The following is a 15879-nucleotide window of genomic DNA, read 5'->3' as shown; positions in this document are numbered from 1 at the left end:
TAATGATTCAGTGAAATCGACTTGGCCCAGACTGACCCAAGGCACAGCAAGTAACAAATTATATTTTTCTAAAGTATGAGTTGCCCTTTCAATAATCATGAATCAGGGCACTGCTGTCAATCATCTTCTCTTGGCTAGAAGCCATTATGAACAAACTAGAAAATACTGGGCAAGTAGGACAGAATAGGACATCCAAAAGTACACCAGCCATTTTGATCACTGCATTTTAAATCATGTTCTGGTTTTGTCACCACAACTCAGCTATGTACCAACTTTCATATCTCCCGAGTAAACAAAACATTATGTACTTTTTCTGGTGGTTTCTCTGAGTGAGAATCACAACATTGAACCAACAATAATGTGCAGTTTATTGAACAACCACATGTACATAAACCAGAAAAGATGAAAAGTGTGTGCATTTAGGTGCCAGCTGTGAACCACAATGTACACAAGAGGAGCCAGCACACTTACCACTGCTGAGAGGGAAAAAATAAAAAATAAAAAATAAAAGTCGCCTACCAATGCTGAACACCGTCATAGGACATTCATTTAACCCTCTCCCTTAGTGGGGGGTTTTTCAATGTTCTCACAAACAATATCACAAATCATGTGCAGTGTTAGATATCTCATCCAATTTGCACATATCTAAAAGAAACACCACCATAATTTTCTGAACACAACTCACACTGAAACAGAATACATATTGCAGCACTGAATAGCCATCCAAGGCTAACACAGGAAATATGATCATGCGATTCTCTGAGGCACCTACATGGCTGTCAGATCCAGTCTCCAGAAGTACATTGCAGAGGATCTTACACAATGCCTATTTGTGTATCAGCTGACTGATGCCTGGAGCAACTGGGGCTCAAGATGCCATCGAACCAAACATTGGACCTCCGCGCACGCAATAAGGTCTACACACCACAAACAGAATCCTTTCAGTTAGAAAACACTTATTTTAACCAAGAAATGTGGTAACATTGTCCTTGGTTTCACCCATAAATAAACAAACATTCTATAGTACACATTATTTCTGTGGAAATACTTGTCCTAACAGCAGGACATACGAAGTACATAAATGGTAAGCACAATTAAATGCATTCAAAGCATTGGCTTAAGCAGTTGTATTGCACAACAGATAAAGGATATTACCCACAAATACGTTTGCTAACTCTAGGTACTTGGAATCATTTTCCTGGAGGGAGCATTTTCAAACAGGTGCAGTGAGAGGAAACGGTCAGCTTTGACCGTTTTGTCTTTCTATGGACTGGAACTGAGTAGATAGTTGTTCATCGGAAAAGCTGGAAAGTTGATCAATTAATACATATTGCCATACTACACACGACTGATCTTCATGGTCTCCAAAAATCAGAAAAATTATGGTCAGGCAGACATTGTGCCAAATGCGTTTGCTTTAATTATTCTATAGTTTTAAACAGGACCATAAGGATGCTTTTATATATCGTCATGCTCCTGACGTATCCCCCACAAAGCAATACGTGTTATTTCGGTTGACAGATTCCATTTTAATGGCAGAGGAATATTCCAAGAATCTGCGCTTCCATCTGCTGGTTACAGACCGTAATTTCAGTTAATTTTCTCGGCTGAGCGGGATTAAATGTTGTGTCGATTTTACAGTTGGGTGCTCACATTAATGACTTTTTCCCCCTTATATTAAGACGATTCTCTCCCAAGCTCGCGTGGGGCATTTCAACTTCACGGACACCTCGTCAATCAAAGAACGCAAAACTCTCATCCCAGATCTACAGTGCATGTTGCAGGCTACAGCACATTTTCAGTCCAGTCAAACTGTTTACGCAGTGTGGTAACCGGAATGGAAGATTACGCATTCACAAAATTGTCCCAGAATTAAAAGCAATCCGTTTCAGAAGTTTGAGTTTGGAGGCTATACATTCTAGGTGCATGTTATGGCAAATCAATACGCATATTAGTTACTGGAAGACCGGGCAACATGAGCTCTTGATCTTTCTCAATAGTATAAACTACATTCTTTATAAAATGTTACCACTTTGTCTTTCATAACGTACCCGTTTGATCGTAAAGGAACGGGATACAACCCGAATATATAAACCCTTCTTTACACAAGCTGGACAAGAGGCGTATCGTTGCGCACCTCTTCGTAGTTTATTCTTGCCAAGTGTGTCACTGAGACTTGGCGAGCAACTGAGATCTACAGTATAGCTGCGATTTATCGGGTCCAGGAAGGAATCTTTATTCTGCACAGCACCATTTACAAACAGTTTCACCTGATAGCTGCTGTGCATATCACCATCAGGAGACCGACGCAATAATTGCCAAAGCACACCTTTGCAAATATAATCTATTTGACATTGGCTCTGCAATGGACAACATCGGATACACTATACGCAGATAAGGTCCTTCTCTTGAAGACTATTAAATGGTCTGGTTACACAGGGAATTATTCTTCCCACTAAAAACGGTGCTATGCATTAGTACCATATTTGACATGTGGGGTCACGCCTGTTCAGTTCCACTGTTGTGAGTTTGATGCAGTGCAATATTTGAATTTACCCAAATTTAAGACTCAGAAAATGCGCTTCCTGAACAGTTCGGCAATGATTAGGCTACAATGGCAGGACATAATTTCAAACAGCTGTAAGTGCAGATATTATTTTCTGGGTTTATTATATCTCTCGGTGAACACGCGCGATGCTCCAAATAGTACTGTACCTGGTGGACAGTTGCAATCAGCCGGCGCTTGTCTCGCTATCCGCATCTTGGCAAAATGTTCATAGGACCTCTGTCAAGGGAAATTAACATGTGGGAACAGTTTTGACAGAGAAACAGTTGGCTTGTTTATTTTTAATACTACGTATACCATTTTCTTAAAAGGTTTCCCCAAATGGAACATTTACAATTTTTAAAATATCTATATTTTTGCTACAAGTAGGACAGGTGGGATTGAAATTATTAAGAGAGGGAACTCTGCATACCTGTGACAGAAGTTGATCGACTCGGTCATGGATCATTGAATTTAGTTTATCCAATGCTAAACCAGGAACCGGGCGATACAGAAGCTCGGCATTGCCGTTTTCCAATTCCGCCACACGCTCTCTAATCTCGGATGTTTGCACACTTAGAAACACGCAGTAGGCGAGAGACGCGACTGAAAACAACAACGAAAGGACGCTCGTAAAAGTCCTGCAGTACGGCCGTTTGTGAGACACCACTTTCCTCTCCATGTCTTCCGTGCACCTTGCGAGTCCGTTTCTCTCCAAAGCCTTCATAACGGATTCTCCACGCTGCAACGCCGCACACACTGTGCATGCAGTTCGGGCACAGAAAGCAAAGGCTTGACTTGAGGGTGTCTCGCTGTAAACTGGAGATGACGGGTGATACCAGCACAAAGAGCAAGTCCCAGCTCCAAAGCCGTTGATCCTGCCAGGCAACCGCGCACCCCGTGGAGATTTAACCTACGATTTCAAGAGCGAACAGATTCTAGGGCAAACCTGTTGCGCACCAAGAAACATAAAAGCCAATAAATCTTCAGCACCCGAACCAAAAACGGAACCGGCTAATTAAATGGTCGAAAAGTACTGCGAGAACGGAGAACTCCCACCGTGGGCGACCGCGTTTAGACACAGCACTGATTGACTGACGTTACAATCTCGGGGGGCACATCGGCTTCCGCTGTACGCCTTGAAATCGCTGCAGCAATGTCTGATTAACATAATTTATTGGTACCATCTGGTTGATGACTATGACATCAAATAAAGTGTTAATATGCATAAACCGGGTAGCCTATTTCCACTGTTCAAAGGTAGATAACTATAAGAAGATTACGCGAGCCGTGCTCAGGATGAAAAGGCGCATTAAGTTAAACCTGTCACTGAGAAGGTTTTTGTCGCTGAAAAGTTTGGAATCTTTTAAATTAAATTGGGCGGAGAAATTGTCTGAAACATCTCTTGAAACGTTTGCTTTCATTTCCGAAAATGAAGATGTTTTTCACAGCACATAATCTGTATTTACTGAAAAAATATTGCCTGTTTATAAACTGTTTATGGTTGTCGACGTCAACGACTGCTGACCAAAGGCTTACTGAATTCCAGCAAAATCTGCCCATTATTATTATTTTTATTATTATTATTATTATTATTATTATTATTATTATTATTATTATCACGAACGGGGTACGGGGGTACAATAGCTCAGGAGGTAAGGGCGGTCATCTGGCCGTCGGTGGGTTGCCAGTTCGATTACTCTCCCTGGGTATGTCGAAGTGTCCCTGAGCAAGATACCAAACCCCAATTTCTCCGACGAGCTGATTGGTACTTCGCATGGCAGCCTTTCGCCGTTGGTGTGTGTGAATGAAAAGCATCAAGTGTAAAGCACTTTGGATAAATGCACTTTGGAGAACTTAAGGAAAATGTACATTTTATTAGGTATAATAATACAAAATGACTCATCAATACACACACACACTCTCACACACAAACGAGCATGCACCCCACACACACATGCACAAAGCCTTTGGGCTCAGCTATATCACAGTAACCTATCAGGAACAGAACTCTCTGACCAGCAGGGTGATGAAGTTGGCAGTAGGCCAGAGTGATAGTGCTCCTTGTAGCAGAAGCAGAGCCCCACATGTGTGCAAGTGTGTGTTAGAAGGGAGGGGGGGTCACTCAATACCATGTGTGATCATTCTTAACATCTGCAGTAACCGGATCTTATAAGACTGTCCCTGTAGTTAAACGCACATGGATTTACTTTGAGGGGTTTGGGTAGCAGTGTGGCCACAGTGCTAATATGTCATAACACGCCACCTAATACTAACACTGGGTAGGGTCTCCCTTTTCTCTGAAAACAGCCACCATTCTTTGTGCATTGGATTCCACTAGACAGCACGACAGCATATCAAATACTGCTGAGGACCCTCAAAGGCTAGGGCCAGCACTGGCTAAGCACACCAGCTTCATGGTGTCCCAGAAATATTTAATGAACATAATTAATTTCACATTAAACCTGGTCTGGTTAAATCGGAGATCAATCTTATTTAGAAAATGATTTTAAATTAGAGTAATCAGAGTTTTGAAACACTCCTTTCTAAATAATATTTTTTTTTAAAACATTTGATGACAGAAAAGAGTTTTGAAGCCACAAATGTGTAACAATTAAGACATTGGAAGTAAGGATCAAAGCGGGCTCGTTTCTTCAGGATGAGTTGCTAATGAAAACCAATGTTAATTTGCAGCGCTCCGTCGCCACCTAGTGGTCATGCTTATGGTAACGGGCTGCACTGGCCTTTTGTAACCTTTGCGTCGGATTATAGCAACACAAGCACATTTCAAATACAGTAATGTGTTTTTTAGTTTACTCAGTTTCCCTTTGTCTAATATTACATTATATTCAAATAAATGAAATAATAGAGGAAATCAGGAAGGGGCAAAAGCTTTTTCACGCCGCTGTACAAGTTCTGGGTCTTATTGATTCCATAAAAGCAGTCAGAACTGGGTCAGAGCGCGGAATGTAGAACATTAATGTAAATGCCGCTATATAAAGGTTAAGTGTATCTAGGATTAATCACAAAAAAAACGATGTTTTAAGTTAAATGTTTGCATTGGCTGAAAGCCTCAAAAGACAGGAAATTAAATAGATCAGCCCTAATGCTAACATCAGCCTGCTCTCCATCAAGGTATCAGTACAGATCTTTGACAACAAGAATTGTACATATTACATCCAGCATTATAACATTTATTCCTACAGATAAGTGATTTGTGGGTGACACTATCATTGAGTTTTATGTACAATGACAAGTTTGCAATAAAAAAATAAATAAATAAATACATTAATAAATAAGTAAGTAAATAAATAAATACATAAATAAATAAAATAGCTTTCTTACGAGGATCGTTTGATCTTACCAATTTATTAATTTAAGGACTATTCAAACTGTAATCTTCATGAATGTACCAATTTAGCCTAGTACATTCATAAATTATCTGTTGTAATTTACTATACTGACACTGAAATCATTTCCCAGCCGTCCCAATGAAATCTATGAAATCTTTGACAGCGTGTGAAAAAGGGTTAATGTTTGAACAAAATATATACTGTATCCACGTTTCTGGATACGTCTTATTTGTCTGCTCAAATGAAATCTTCCGCGCACATTTATTCATCAGGAACTAGGCAGATAGCGATTTCCTGTCCGTCCGTCACAAGTGGAAGCCGATGCAAACAGAATAGCTGAGACCACCGGGTCTGTCGAAACTTAATAAGGTAAGTGGTCCTGCGGAATTAATGCTTTGTACTTGAAGCAAAATAAGCACTTTCCTGGAACCGCGCTTGTGGCTTCTTTGCGGCGCTCACGATTAGTTTTCATACGGAAGTGTTACGTATTATTACTGCGTTAGAAGTATAAAACAAAGAATCTCGGAAAAACTTCTACATACACCAGGGTACGTCCCTTTGGTTCTTCATGGAACCGTATACGGTAGGTCTAAAAAGCGTGAAAGCTCCCAAATATGAATGTATATATATATATATATATATATATATATATATATATATATATATATATATATAGAACTAGATAGCTTTTCTCTGTGGAGACACAGATGAGCCTTTTGGAATCTTTTCTTCTGAGAGTATTTTCATATCAACTCCAGAATATTAATAAATGTAGCTAAATGTTCTTACTCATGTCATGATAAACCATAGTCATGTGTCTGGTATACAGCATATCTAAAGTTTATGCCTAAAATGCACTGATCCACACAGTGAAATGTTCCATTGTAAACGATAGAGTGAATTTTCCTCCGGTAGGGTGCACTTTCCTCTAATAGAGTGTGCTGCATATGATCCCTATTGGACTCTTAGTAGAGCTGAATGGACTCAGAAAATACTGAACACAGTGTGTGGATTAACATAGTGATCATTTTGGGTATCAAGTTTAATTGATGATGGCCAGATGGCTGAAACAGGATTTATTTCTCTCTCTTCCCTATTTACCCGTGGCCTCTGTTTTCAGGAGTGGCCAGTAAGCTAACTGCACTTTGTCCTTTTATGATTGTGCACAGGGCAGATACCCTTACGTACAGATTCTGTCATCAGCCATTAACCCAGCGTAGCCCGACCGTGCGAGTCGCCGCGGGGAGCCTGGAAAAGCCCAGGAAACATGGCGGAGGGGTTCACTGCTCCGCCCGGGAATATGGGAGAGACATTCCCTGGGAATATGGGGGAGGGATTCAGCGGTCCACCGGCAAATACGGCAGACGGATTCACCACTCCAGACGGGAACATGGGAGAGCCATTCCCTGCTCCTCCTGGGAGTGTGGCAGAGGGAATCACCGCTCCGCCTGGGAATACAGCAGAGGGATTCCGCGCTCTTCCCGGGAATACGGCGGAGGGATTCTCTGTGCGCTCGGAGCCCCTGTGCGGGGTGTGCCGCGGCCCATGCCACATCCCTGTCATGCTGTCCTGCTGGCACCCCTTCTGCCTGGGCTGCATCGAGCGGGTGTGGGCGCAGACCCCGGGGCTGGACCACGGCTGCCCCGTGTGCCTGAACGTGCCCCTGTCCCAGGACGGCCCTGGAGGTGCCCTGCCGGAGGTGCTGTGTGACTTCTGCCTGGGCCCTCGGCTGCCCGCCTCCAGGACCTGCCTCACCTGCCTGGCCTCTCTGTGCGAGGCCCACCTGCAGCCTCACCTGTCCGGGGAGGCCTTCCGCGGGCACCACCTGGCCCCGCCCAGCTGCGACCTCAGCGGGCGCTGCTGCCCCGACCACGCCAAGCCGCTGGAGATGTTCTGCCAGGAGTGCCGGGTCTGCGTCTGCAACGTGTGCCCCATTCTGGGCCGGCACCAGGGCCACCGCATTAGTGTTCTGGAGCACGAGGCAGCCGCGAAAAGGGTACGACTCTCCGGGGGTCTCCAGGCCTCTCTCTCGCTCTCTCTCCCTCTTCCCTCTTTCTCTCCCTCCTCTCTCTCTCCCTCTTAAATTTAAATTTAAAGTGCTTTATTGGCATGACAAGATACAGCTCACAGTATGTTGGCATAGTACAGTATAGAACATAAAAAGAACATACACCATTGAACACATGAACTAATGCGTATACAGAAATAGGCTCACTGGTTGTTCCTCTGTTTATGGCAAGTTGTAATGTAATTTGCCACAGGTTTGATATATTTTTTGTGTTCTCCTAATAAATAGGGGAGGTTTTGGTGGGCATTTAAGGCTTCATCAAAAATAGGCCAACCCTGGAATCTTTATTTAGTGAAGGTCTGTAAAAGGTGAAAGGTTAGAGGAAAAGAGTGGATTTGCATGGAGATAAAATGTACATAAATGGTAAGAACTGTGCAGAGAGTTGTCTGGAGTTGTAGAGAGAAATTGAGAAATGAAATGACACAGGAGAAAGACAGACATGCCACTGTTTTTCCACAATCCCTTTCATAGAGAAAGTGCTATAATCTGACCAGGAGTAATCAGCAAATGACTGCTTTACAGGAGCTGACAAAGTATAAGTAGAACAATATTTTATCTCCACAGTAAATTAACAGCAAAAGACTAAAATGTTTAGAGTTGTCAGTGTTTGTGTCTCTTCCTGTATGCAGAATCTGCTGAAGATTTGTCTGAACAGACTGAGCTGTAAGAACAAGCAGGAGAACGCCAACATTAACAACATCCAGAAAGCTGCAGAGGAACTCAAGGTATTGGCTCGCAGCCCTTAGCTTTCAGATGCTCTGAGTTTCACTTTCCCGAAACCGAAACTTAAGCCTGTGACCCGTTTACAAGCCAGACAATTTAACCATTTAACCCCCTCAGACTCTGAGCGCACAGTTCAGCTTCTTATGGTTGCTATGGTGATTACAGTACTGTTTATTGTGTGTTTCCTATTTCCGTTTCATGCAAAATAGTCAGAAGACAGAATTAGCCTCCCCTTTCAATAGAACTGACTTATTCAAAGGCAACTCATTTTAAATACTGGCAAACTTTGACATTTAAGTTTGGCAGTATTTCAATACATTCCTGTGAAATGCGTACACTGGCAGCCAGAGCTGGGTGAAGTATGTAATTGTTTTGGATTCAAATATTATTCTGTGGTTGTTTGAATTTGCCTGGTTCAACTGAGCCAACCGAGAGGACCAGAAGGCGGGGTTTGCACTTTTTGAGAGTATTTCATAGGTTCCAGTACACCAGAAGATACTCAGTAAAGTATTTGAATTCAAAACAGGTACATATTTGAGCCAGGCCTGCTGTCAGCGTCCTGTCCCCTGCTGAAATAAAAAAACAAAAACAGCTCAAGCTAGGTTTTGAAACAGCTGGTAACTGATAGTTTCAAATTGGTCCTAGCTGGATTTTACAGCAGGGTCTAGTGCAGGGATGTCAGGCCGTATCCGTTTCTGGATTTCAGAACTTCTGCTCTTAATTATTTAATTAGCCCTAGCATTTACATGATCTGTCATTTATAGCCACATTCCGTGATATAAGCAGCAGCTGATAAATGATGTTCTCGTCTTGTGGCATTTTAATTTACGAGTGAATCGGTCGCGGTGCATCATTTGGCTAATTAGCTGATCGAGCCAGGGTGGCAGCAGAACCCTGCATACACACCGGCCCTCCAGGACTGGAGTTGCCCGTTCCTGGTCTGATGAAATAAAAAACCCTGCCGTTCACAACAGGCCCTGGCGGGGGAGAGCGCCTCCTGGCTCTCCGCACGTTTCTCGGAGATGCGCCTCCTGCTGGACGAGGAGGAGCGCGCGGCGAAGGCGATGGTGGAGGAGGAGATGCGGGCGGCTCTGGAGGTGTACGAGGGGCAGGTGCTGGCTTGTAGACAGCGGGCAGAGGCCACGGACGCCTTCGCTCACGACGTCAACAGGATGTACAAGCAGGACGACGGCGTGCAGCTCCTGAGGGTAAAACTGCCCCCAGCTGATCTTTTAGCAATAATCTCACGCTTAGTTCATAATAATAACAATAATGAAAATAATTACTTGCATTTTTATAGCACGTTTCAAACACTCAAGTTGAGTCACCTCAACCACCCTCAATGTGTAACACCCACCTGGATGATGTAACTGCAGCCATTTTGAGCCAGAACGCTCACCACACATGAGCTGAGGTGGAGGGAGAGAACCATTTTATTGCTAAATAAATCAGGGGATGATTAGGTGGCAGGTTGAACGAGCCAGGTATGGAACTTAGCCAGGACACTGGGGAACCCCCTCCTCTTTGTGATGTGTGTATAACCACAGTGAGTCAGAACCTTGATTTAATGTCTCATCCTGAAGACAGCGACCCCTACAGCACAGTGTCCCGCTCCCTGCACTGGGGCATTAGCGTTTATTTGACAAGTATAAAATTCTGACTCAGACAGGATGTCTCATACACACTTGATCTGGTGGCTGAGAAGGCCATTACTTATGCAATATTAAACACTGTTATTCATTAGTCCATTGTCCATGTGTTCACCATGATGGGCTGTAAATGGTAGCGATCTCTCTCCAGGATTTCATCGCGGCAGAAAAAGACCTGCAGTCTCACCAGCAGCCTGCAGACCACATCCACCCTGTTCCCATAAAGTTTGACCACATGCAGAGCTACGTCAGCACCTTCCACAAGGCTCTGAAGACCATCCTGAGGAAGCCCATCGAGAACCGCGTCAAAAACGGCATGTTCCCTCGCCCTCCGCGTCATTCGTAGCTCATGGCACGTAGAAATTGGAGAAAGGCACTTCCTGTTGCCTTTTTGAAAGTCGCTGTGCGCCACAAGGTTTCCGGAACTGGGTTTGTAACTTGGAAGGATCTGGTTTGATCTGCTGTTAAGAACATTCTTGTTGTGCCCTTGCGGAAAGGCTCTTAACTTCAGCTGCTCCAATGAAAAATATCAAGCTGTATAAATGGAGTTGGTAAAAATGCATAAATTAAAGTTGCTCATGATAAGGGCCGCCCAACCCTTTCATTCCTAATCTAACAAAGCACCCCTCGTTCAACAGCTTATCTTCTGAGATCTTGCTGAGTTGTTAGTAGAGAATTAGTAGAATCAGGTGTGGTAAATCAGAGTTGAATTACAGCCCACAAAACCTCCAGGGTGGTAGATCTCCAGGAACAGAATTAGACAACCATGCTTAAGATAAAGGCACCTGTTGGCTTTAAGGAGAGCGATGTTATTGTAAATGTTGAGAAGCGTGATGTCAGTGTAAGTGTACATGTAAATGTCAATGTAAATGGGTGTTTAACTTCACTGGTTCTGCTTTTAGGACTGATGAGTCGGCCGGATGCCAAGCAGGTGCAGACCCTGATGCACAGAACCAAGAGCCTGGGGGACAAGCTCCTGTTCCTCAGATGTAAGAGCCACTTCCCCACTCTCTCCATGCTGCTAACATTTACATTTTACATTTTAGTCATTTGGCAGATGCTTTTAATCCAAAGCGACTTACAAGTGCATAGGTTCTTCCACAAGTCAAAGCATCACATCCATAACTAGGAAAATACATAGGAAGTGCTGTTTTAAACATATAGTGATCTTAAGTGCAATTTTTATTTTTTTATTTTTTTTTGGGGGGGGGGGGGGGGGGGGAAATCAGGAGGGAGGACTAAGGTAGAGTTTGAAGAGGTGTGTTTTTAGTCTGCGTCGAAATAGGGGGAGGGATTCTGCTGAAAGTGGTAGGCAAGTCATTCCACCACTGAGGTACCAGAACGGAAAACAGGCGTGAACATGCAGATCGACCGCCAGGTGCTCGTAGTGAGGGAACCATAAGGCGACCAGAGCTGGCAGACTCCGGTCTGGTCTAGCTGGGGAGTAGGGAGTGATCAAGGATTGTATGTAGGGTGGGGCAGTTCTCTTAGCAGCATGAGCCTCAGAGGCTGCTTATCCCTAATGAGAATCACACATTCTGCATTCCTGACTAAATCAGGAATCTCAGTCCTGGAAGGCCGCAGGGTCTGCAGGTTTAACTCCAGTCCTGAACGGCCGCAGTGTCTGTAAGTTTAACTCCAGTCCTGGAGGGCTGCAGTGTCTGCAGGTTTAACTCCAGTCCTGGAGGGCCGCAGTGTCTGCAGGTTTAACTCCAGTCCTGCAGGGCCGCAGTGTCTGCAGGTTTAACTCCAGTCCTAGAGGGCTGCAGTGTCTGCAGGTTTAACTCCAGTCCTGGAGGGCCGCAGTGTCTGCAGGTTTAACTCCAGTCCTGGTGGGCCGCAGTGTCTGCAGGTTTAACTCCAGTCCTGGAGGGTTGCAGTGTCTGCAGGCTTAACTCCAGTCCTGGAGAGCAGCAGGGTAGAGAATAGATATTTAAACTCAAACCAGACAGACAGCTCCTGCATTCCATCCATCCTCTGTAGTCCCTCTCTGTTGGAAGGACCAGCCTAAGAGGAAGTTCTGGTTTTACCACATGACCTCTGAGATATTCTGTCACACCCCTGCAAAAAATACTATCAGTCAGAAAATCGGAACTCCTTGAGCTTGAGCCATGGTGGAGCCAGAACTACAGGTATTTAGCCAAGTAAAAATTTACCTTATGATGGGGTTTGATCCTGGGTAGGGGTCCCCGGATCAAAAGTGGCAGAAAGCCATGTCTTCTGCCTCTGGTTAAAAGAATCTGCCAATTGGCCCGATCAGCTCTACGCACGACAGTTCACTCATCATCAATATTAGACCACAGTAAATAGTTTCAAAAGGGACACAAAAACCGCTCATTTGTGCGATTGGGTTGATTAATTAACAGAAAATTGTGTGAAAATCAGAAAGTGCTCTCCTTGCTTAGCCACTGCTAGCTCAGATTGTTGGGGTTTACCATTTCTGTTCCTTGTTCCTGGGATTTTCATTGCTGGGCTGGCAGGAAAGGAATTTTGTGTTGGGAGTAGTTATATTTATTTATCACTCCTTGACAGTTATGTGTGGAATCATTTCAAACATCAGGGTGGTGTGTTAATGTGAGCGCAGAGTCTAGTGCAGGATGGGAAAGGAGGGCCGTATCTGTTTCTGGACTTCAGACCAGACTTCTCTTAATTATTTAACGAGCGCAATCATTTACACGATCTGTCATTTTTAGCCACATTCCTAGATATTTTTAGCCACATTCCGTGACATGAACAGCATCTGATAAATGTTCTCGTCTCATAGCATTTTATCGTCATGGTGCACATGGCTAATTAGCTGACTGAGCCAGGGTTACTGGGGGAAGCAAAATCCTGCATACACACCGGCCCTCCAGGACTGGAGTTCCCTTCTATTTAATACTATTTTATTTTTATTTTTAAAAGTGCTTTTTAAGCATGACTCGACCCTCTTCGCCCCGTTCTCCAGACGCCTGCTCCCCCATCCTGGACGTGGACACTCTGCACCCGCGCCTCCGTCTGTCGGAGACGGGGGTGACCGTGAGCAAGGCGTGGCTGAAGCGGTCCTACCCGGACGGGCCCCAGCGCTTCGACCGGCTGCTGCAGGTCCTGGGCCGCGAGTCCTACTTCTCCGGCCGGAGGTACTGGGAGGTGGACCTGCGACAGGTAGGGGGACCAGGGGTCCTGCTGTACGCTGCACTGCGCTCAATCTGCTGTTTTTACCCTCTACGGCACCCCGGGGGCAGACGGCCACGTTTTGCTCGATGTCACTATTAATGCAAACTCCGTTCCACCCTCTAAACTGAGAGTTGCTCCAATGGACCCATTGCAGTTGAGATTGCCTTTCCCCAACCCCCCTGGGCTGAGTTGAAAAATATATATTTTTTTATTTTATTTACATTTTTATTTTTATTTTTATTTTATTTTTATGAGTGAAATAAAAAAAATTAAAAAAAAAGAAACCACTGAGCCTTGAACCCTGATCTTCTGCATAAGATACAACCACACGCTCCACACCACTAAATCTTCCTTTTCAGTATACAAGGCTGCTCTCTTTTAATTGTTTGCTTTGCCTGATTGATTAGCAAACATGCAGGTGCGAGATTACAATGCAAGATTACCCTGTTGCCATGACTGCCTGTCCCCACAGTGCTGTTGAGGGCAAAAATACAGCTAACCTTGCACTAGCATTTTGACCCTTTGTCCCGTCCTACAAATTGGAGCAAAACAAAAGTACACTTTTCTCCACTTAAATAATAATGAAGTTTACTGTTTAATTGTACATTGGATCTAAATTATTTATCAATAAAATTATTTTGTAATCTGTTAGTTATTCAAGCATATTATACTGTGTGTGCCGAGTAGTGGGCAAGTATAAGCGGGATATGAGTCTAAGCCCAATACACATTATATGAAAGTTATGTACATTTCGCATTGGTAACCTACAAAGCAGCGCTACTCAACTCCACGTCCTGCGGGCCGCAGTGTCTGCTGGTATTTGCTCCTAGTAATGTTGCGTAGCCCTGCTATAAAGAATGGACATTATCAATCTGTCCTGCATTAACCCACACGATCTTACGGTTTGCATCTGGTCACCCTACCTCCAGGCGGAGAAAGGCTGGTGGGTGGGCGTGGCCTACCGCTCGCTGGGTCGTAAGGGCGATTCGGAGGTGTCCCGCCTGGGGTGCAACAAGGCCTCGTGGTGCCTGAAGCGCTACGACCTGGAGTACTGGGCCTTCCACAACGGGAGTCGCACCCACATCCTTCTGGAGGAGGACCCCGAGAGACTGGGCGTGTTCCTGGACTACGAGGCCGGGACCCTCAGCTTCTACGACGCCCTGTCGGGCATGAGGCACCTCTACACCTTCCAGGCCAAATTCACCGAGCCCCTCTACCCCGCCTTCCGCCTGTGGGAGGGGCCCATCTCTCTCTGCAGGCTGACTTGATGTCCCACAATGCCTTGCGCCCTTCCCCGTCCCGTGTGCCGGAAACTCAAACCTGGAACTGATCTCTTATGAAGGACGTGGTTCAGCGTTTCAGGAAATGTAACCACAAACTGCATTACATTTTACTGTTCTTTTTTTGTCATTTCTTATTTTAACACACTAAATCTGAGAGAAAATCTGATATTTCACTGCAGTTACGAGTGAGATTGAAAAGTACTAGACAAAGGGAGAAACTCAACACAACGGCATACTGCAAAAAACACTGAATTCGCATTCATTAGACATTTCAGTGCTAGCATGTGACATTCTGATGAAGGTCTAGCACCAAAACATCAAGTAAACACAAAGTCACAAAGTGTTTTCTGCAGTGTGCAGTTTTTGCATTAAGCTTCTTCCTTCTTCTGTTAACACACTAATATCATGGCTGAGTGTCCAATGACAGATTCCCTGAACCTGGGCACATTAAATCACTTCACTACTCACAGGTCCCAGTCAGACACAGATTAGAATGTAACAAGCTTAACCAAATAACAAGGAGGCATCAAATGCCCCACGATAGTTCTTCAATGGGTCCATTTCTTTACAGTGAATGGAGAGGTTTGATCACCATGAGGGAAACTTTACATGGCTTCCCAGTGTTGCTCATGAAAAGTCATGAAAACCTCCACTGCTGTATACTGAGAAATACTCCTCCGTTAAGAGCAAATATATATATTACTCAGCGCGAGTGTACTACACCCCATCTGTGGGATCTGCCATTGGTTGCATGGCTATTCCTTCCCTCCTTTTCTATTGGTGGATCATAACACTGCAGCTTAAGCATTGGTTTTTCATCCAATGAAAAAGCAGATTATTTTATTCGGAAGCTGAACATAAACAAAACCTCTGAAAAAAGCAGGGAAATTGCACTAAACAAATGGTACTTACCTTTTTAAAGCTACTTGATCTTTCTAGTGTGTTTGTGCCTTTCAACTTTTTCAAGTATTTTTGCTGCTTTTGATTTGATTCAATTTGATTTAATTTTCTGCACTCATTCAGAGTTCAAAACTACAAAATTGTAATAAAAAAACCCTAATTAAGCAGAGCTTTAATAAAAATGTATATCAAAGTTATGAAG

The 15879-nt window shown here is 44.1% G+C and overlaps 2 protein-coding genes across 4 annotated transcripts in view; one reads left to right on the top strand and one right to left on the bottom strand.

Annotated features, from left to right (window-relative positions):
- The window catches only part of LOC133131730 (collagen alpha-1(XXV) chain-like), a 59332-nt gene extending 55662 nt beyond the window's left edge, over nucleotides 1–3670 (bottom strand). Inside the window, exons 1-2 of the mRNA XM_061247154.1 lie at nucleotides 2979–3670; nucleotides 2716–2785 (exon numbers count right to left, since the gene is read on the bottom strand). Of these exons, the coding sequence (XP_061103138.1) occupies nucleotides 2716–2785; nucleotides 2979–3272 (364 nt within the window). The 5' untranslated portion in view covers nucleotides 3273–3670. The remainder of the gene's footprint in view (nucleotides 1–2715; nucleotides 2786–2978) is intronic.
- Nucleotides 3671–6170: 2500 nt separating this feature from the next.
- Nucleotides 6171–15874, top strand: LOC133131111 (tripartite motif-containing protein 14-like). Of its 3 annotated transcripts, none has more exons than XM_061246257.1 (8): nucleotides 6171–6267; nucleotides 7068–7894; nucleotides 8596–8691; nucleotides 9664–9897; nucleotides 10490–10652; nucleotides 11241–11327; nucleotides 13286–13482; nucleotides 14424–15874. In XM_061246257.1, the coding sequence occupies exons 2-8, from the start codon at nucleotides 7166–7168 to the stop codon at nucleotides 14760–14762; spliced, it is 1845 nt and encodes a 614-aa protein (XP_061102241.1). In that variant the 5' UTR covers nucleotides 6171–6267; nucleotides 7068–7165; the 3' UTR covers nucleotides 14763–15874. The 3 variants fall into 3 exon arrangements, with proteins under 3 accessions (XP_061102241.1, XP_061102244.1, XP_061102242.1); XM_061246260.1 differs by lacking the exon at nucleotides 6171–6267 and adding an exon at nucleotides 6278–6481 and having other exon boundaries at nucleotides 7073–7894; XM_061246258.1 differs by lacking the exon at nucleotides 6171–6267 and adding an exon at nucleotides 6278–6481.
- Nucleotides 15875–15879: the final 5 nt, after the last annotated feature.

Source organism: Conger conger, chromosome 6 (genome assembly GCF_963514075.1).
Source record: "Conger conger chromosome 6, fConCon1.1, whole genome shotgun sequence".
NCBI lineage: Eukaryota > Metazoa > Chordata > Actinopteri > Anguilliformes > Congridae > Conger > Conger conger.
The sequence above is the reverse complement of the archived record's forward strand: the minus strand, read 5'-3'. Positions and strand labels throughout refer to the sequence as shown.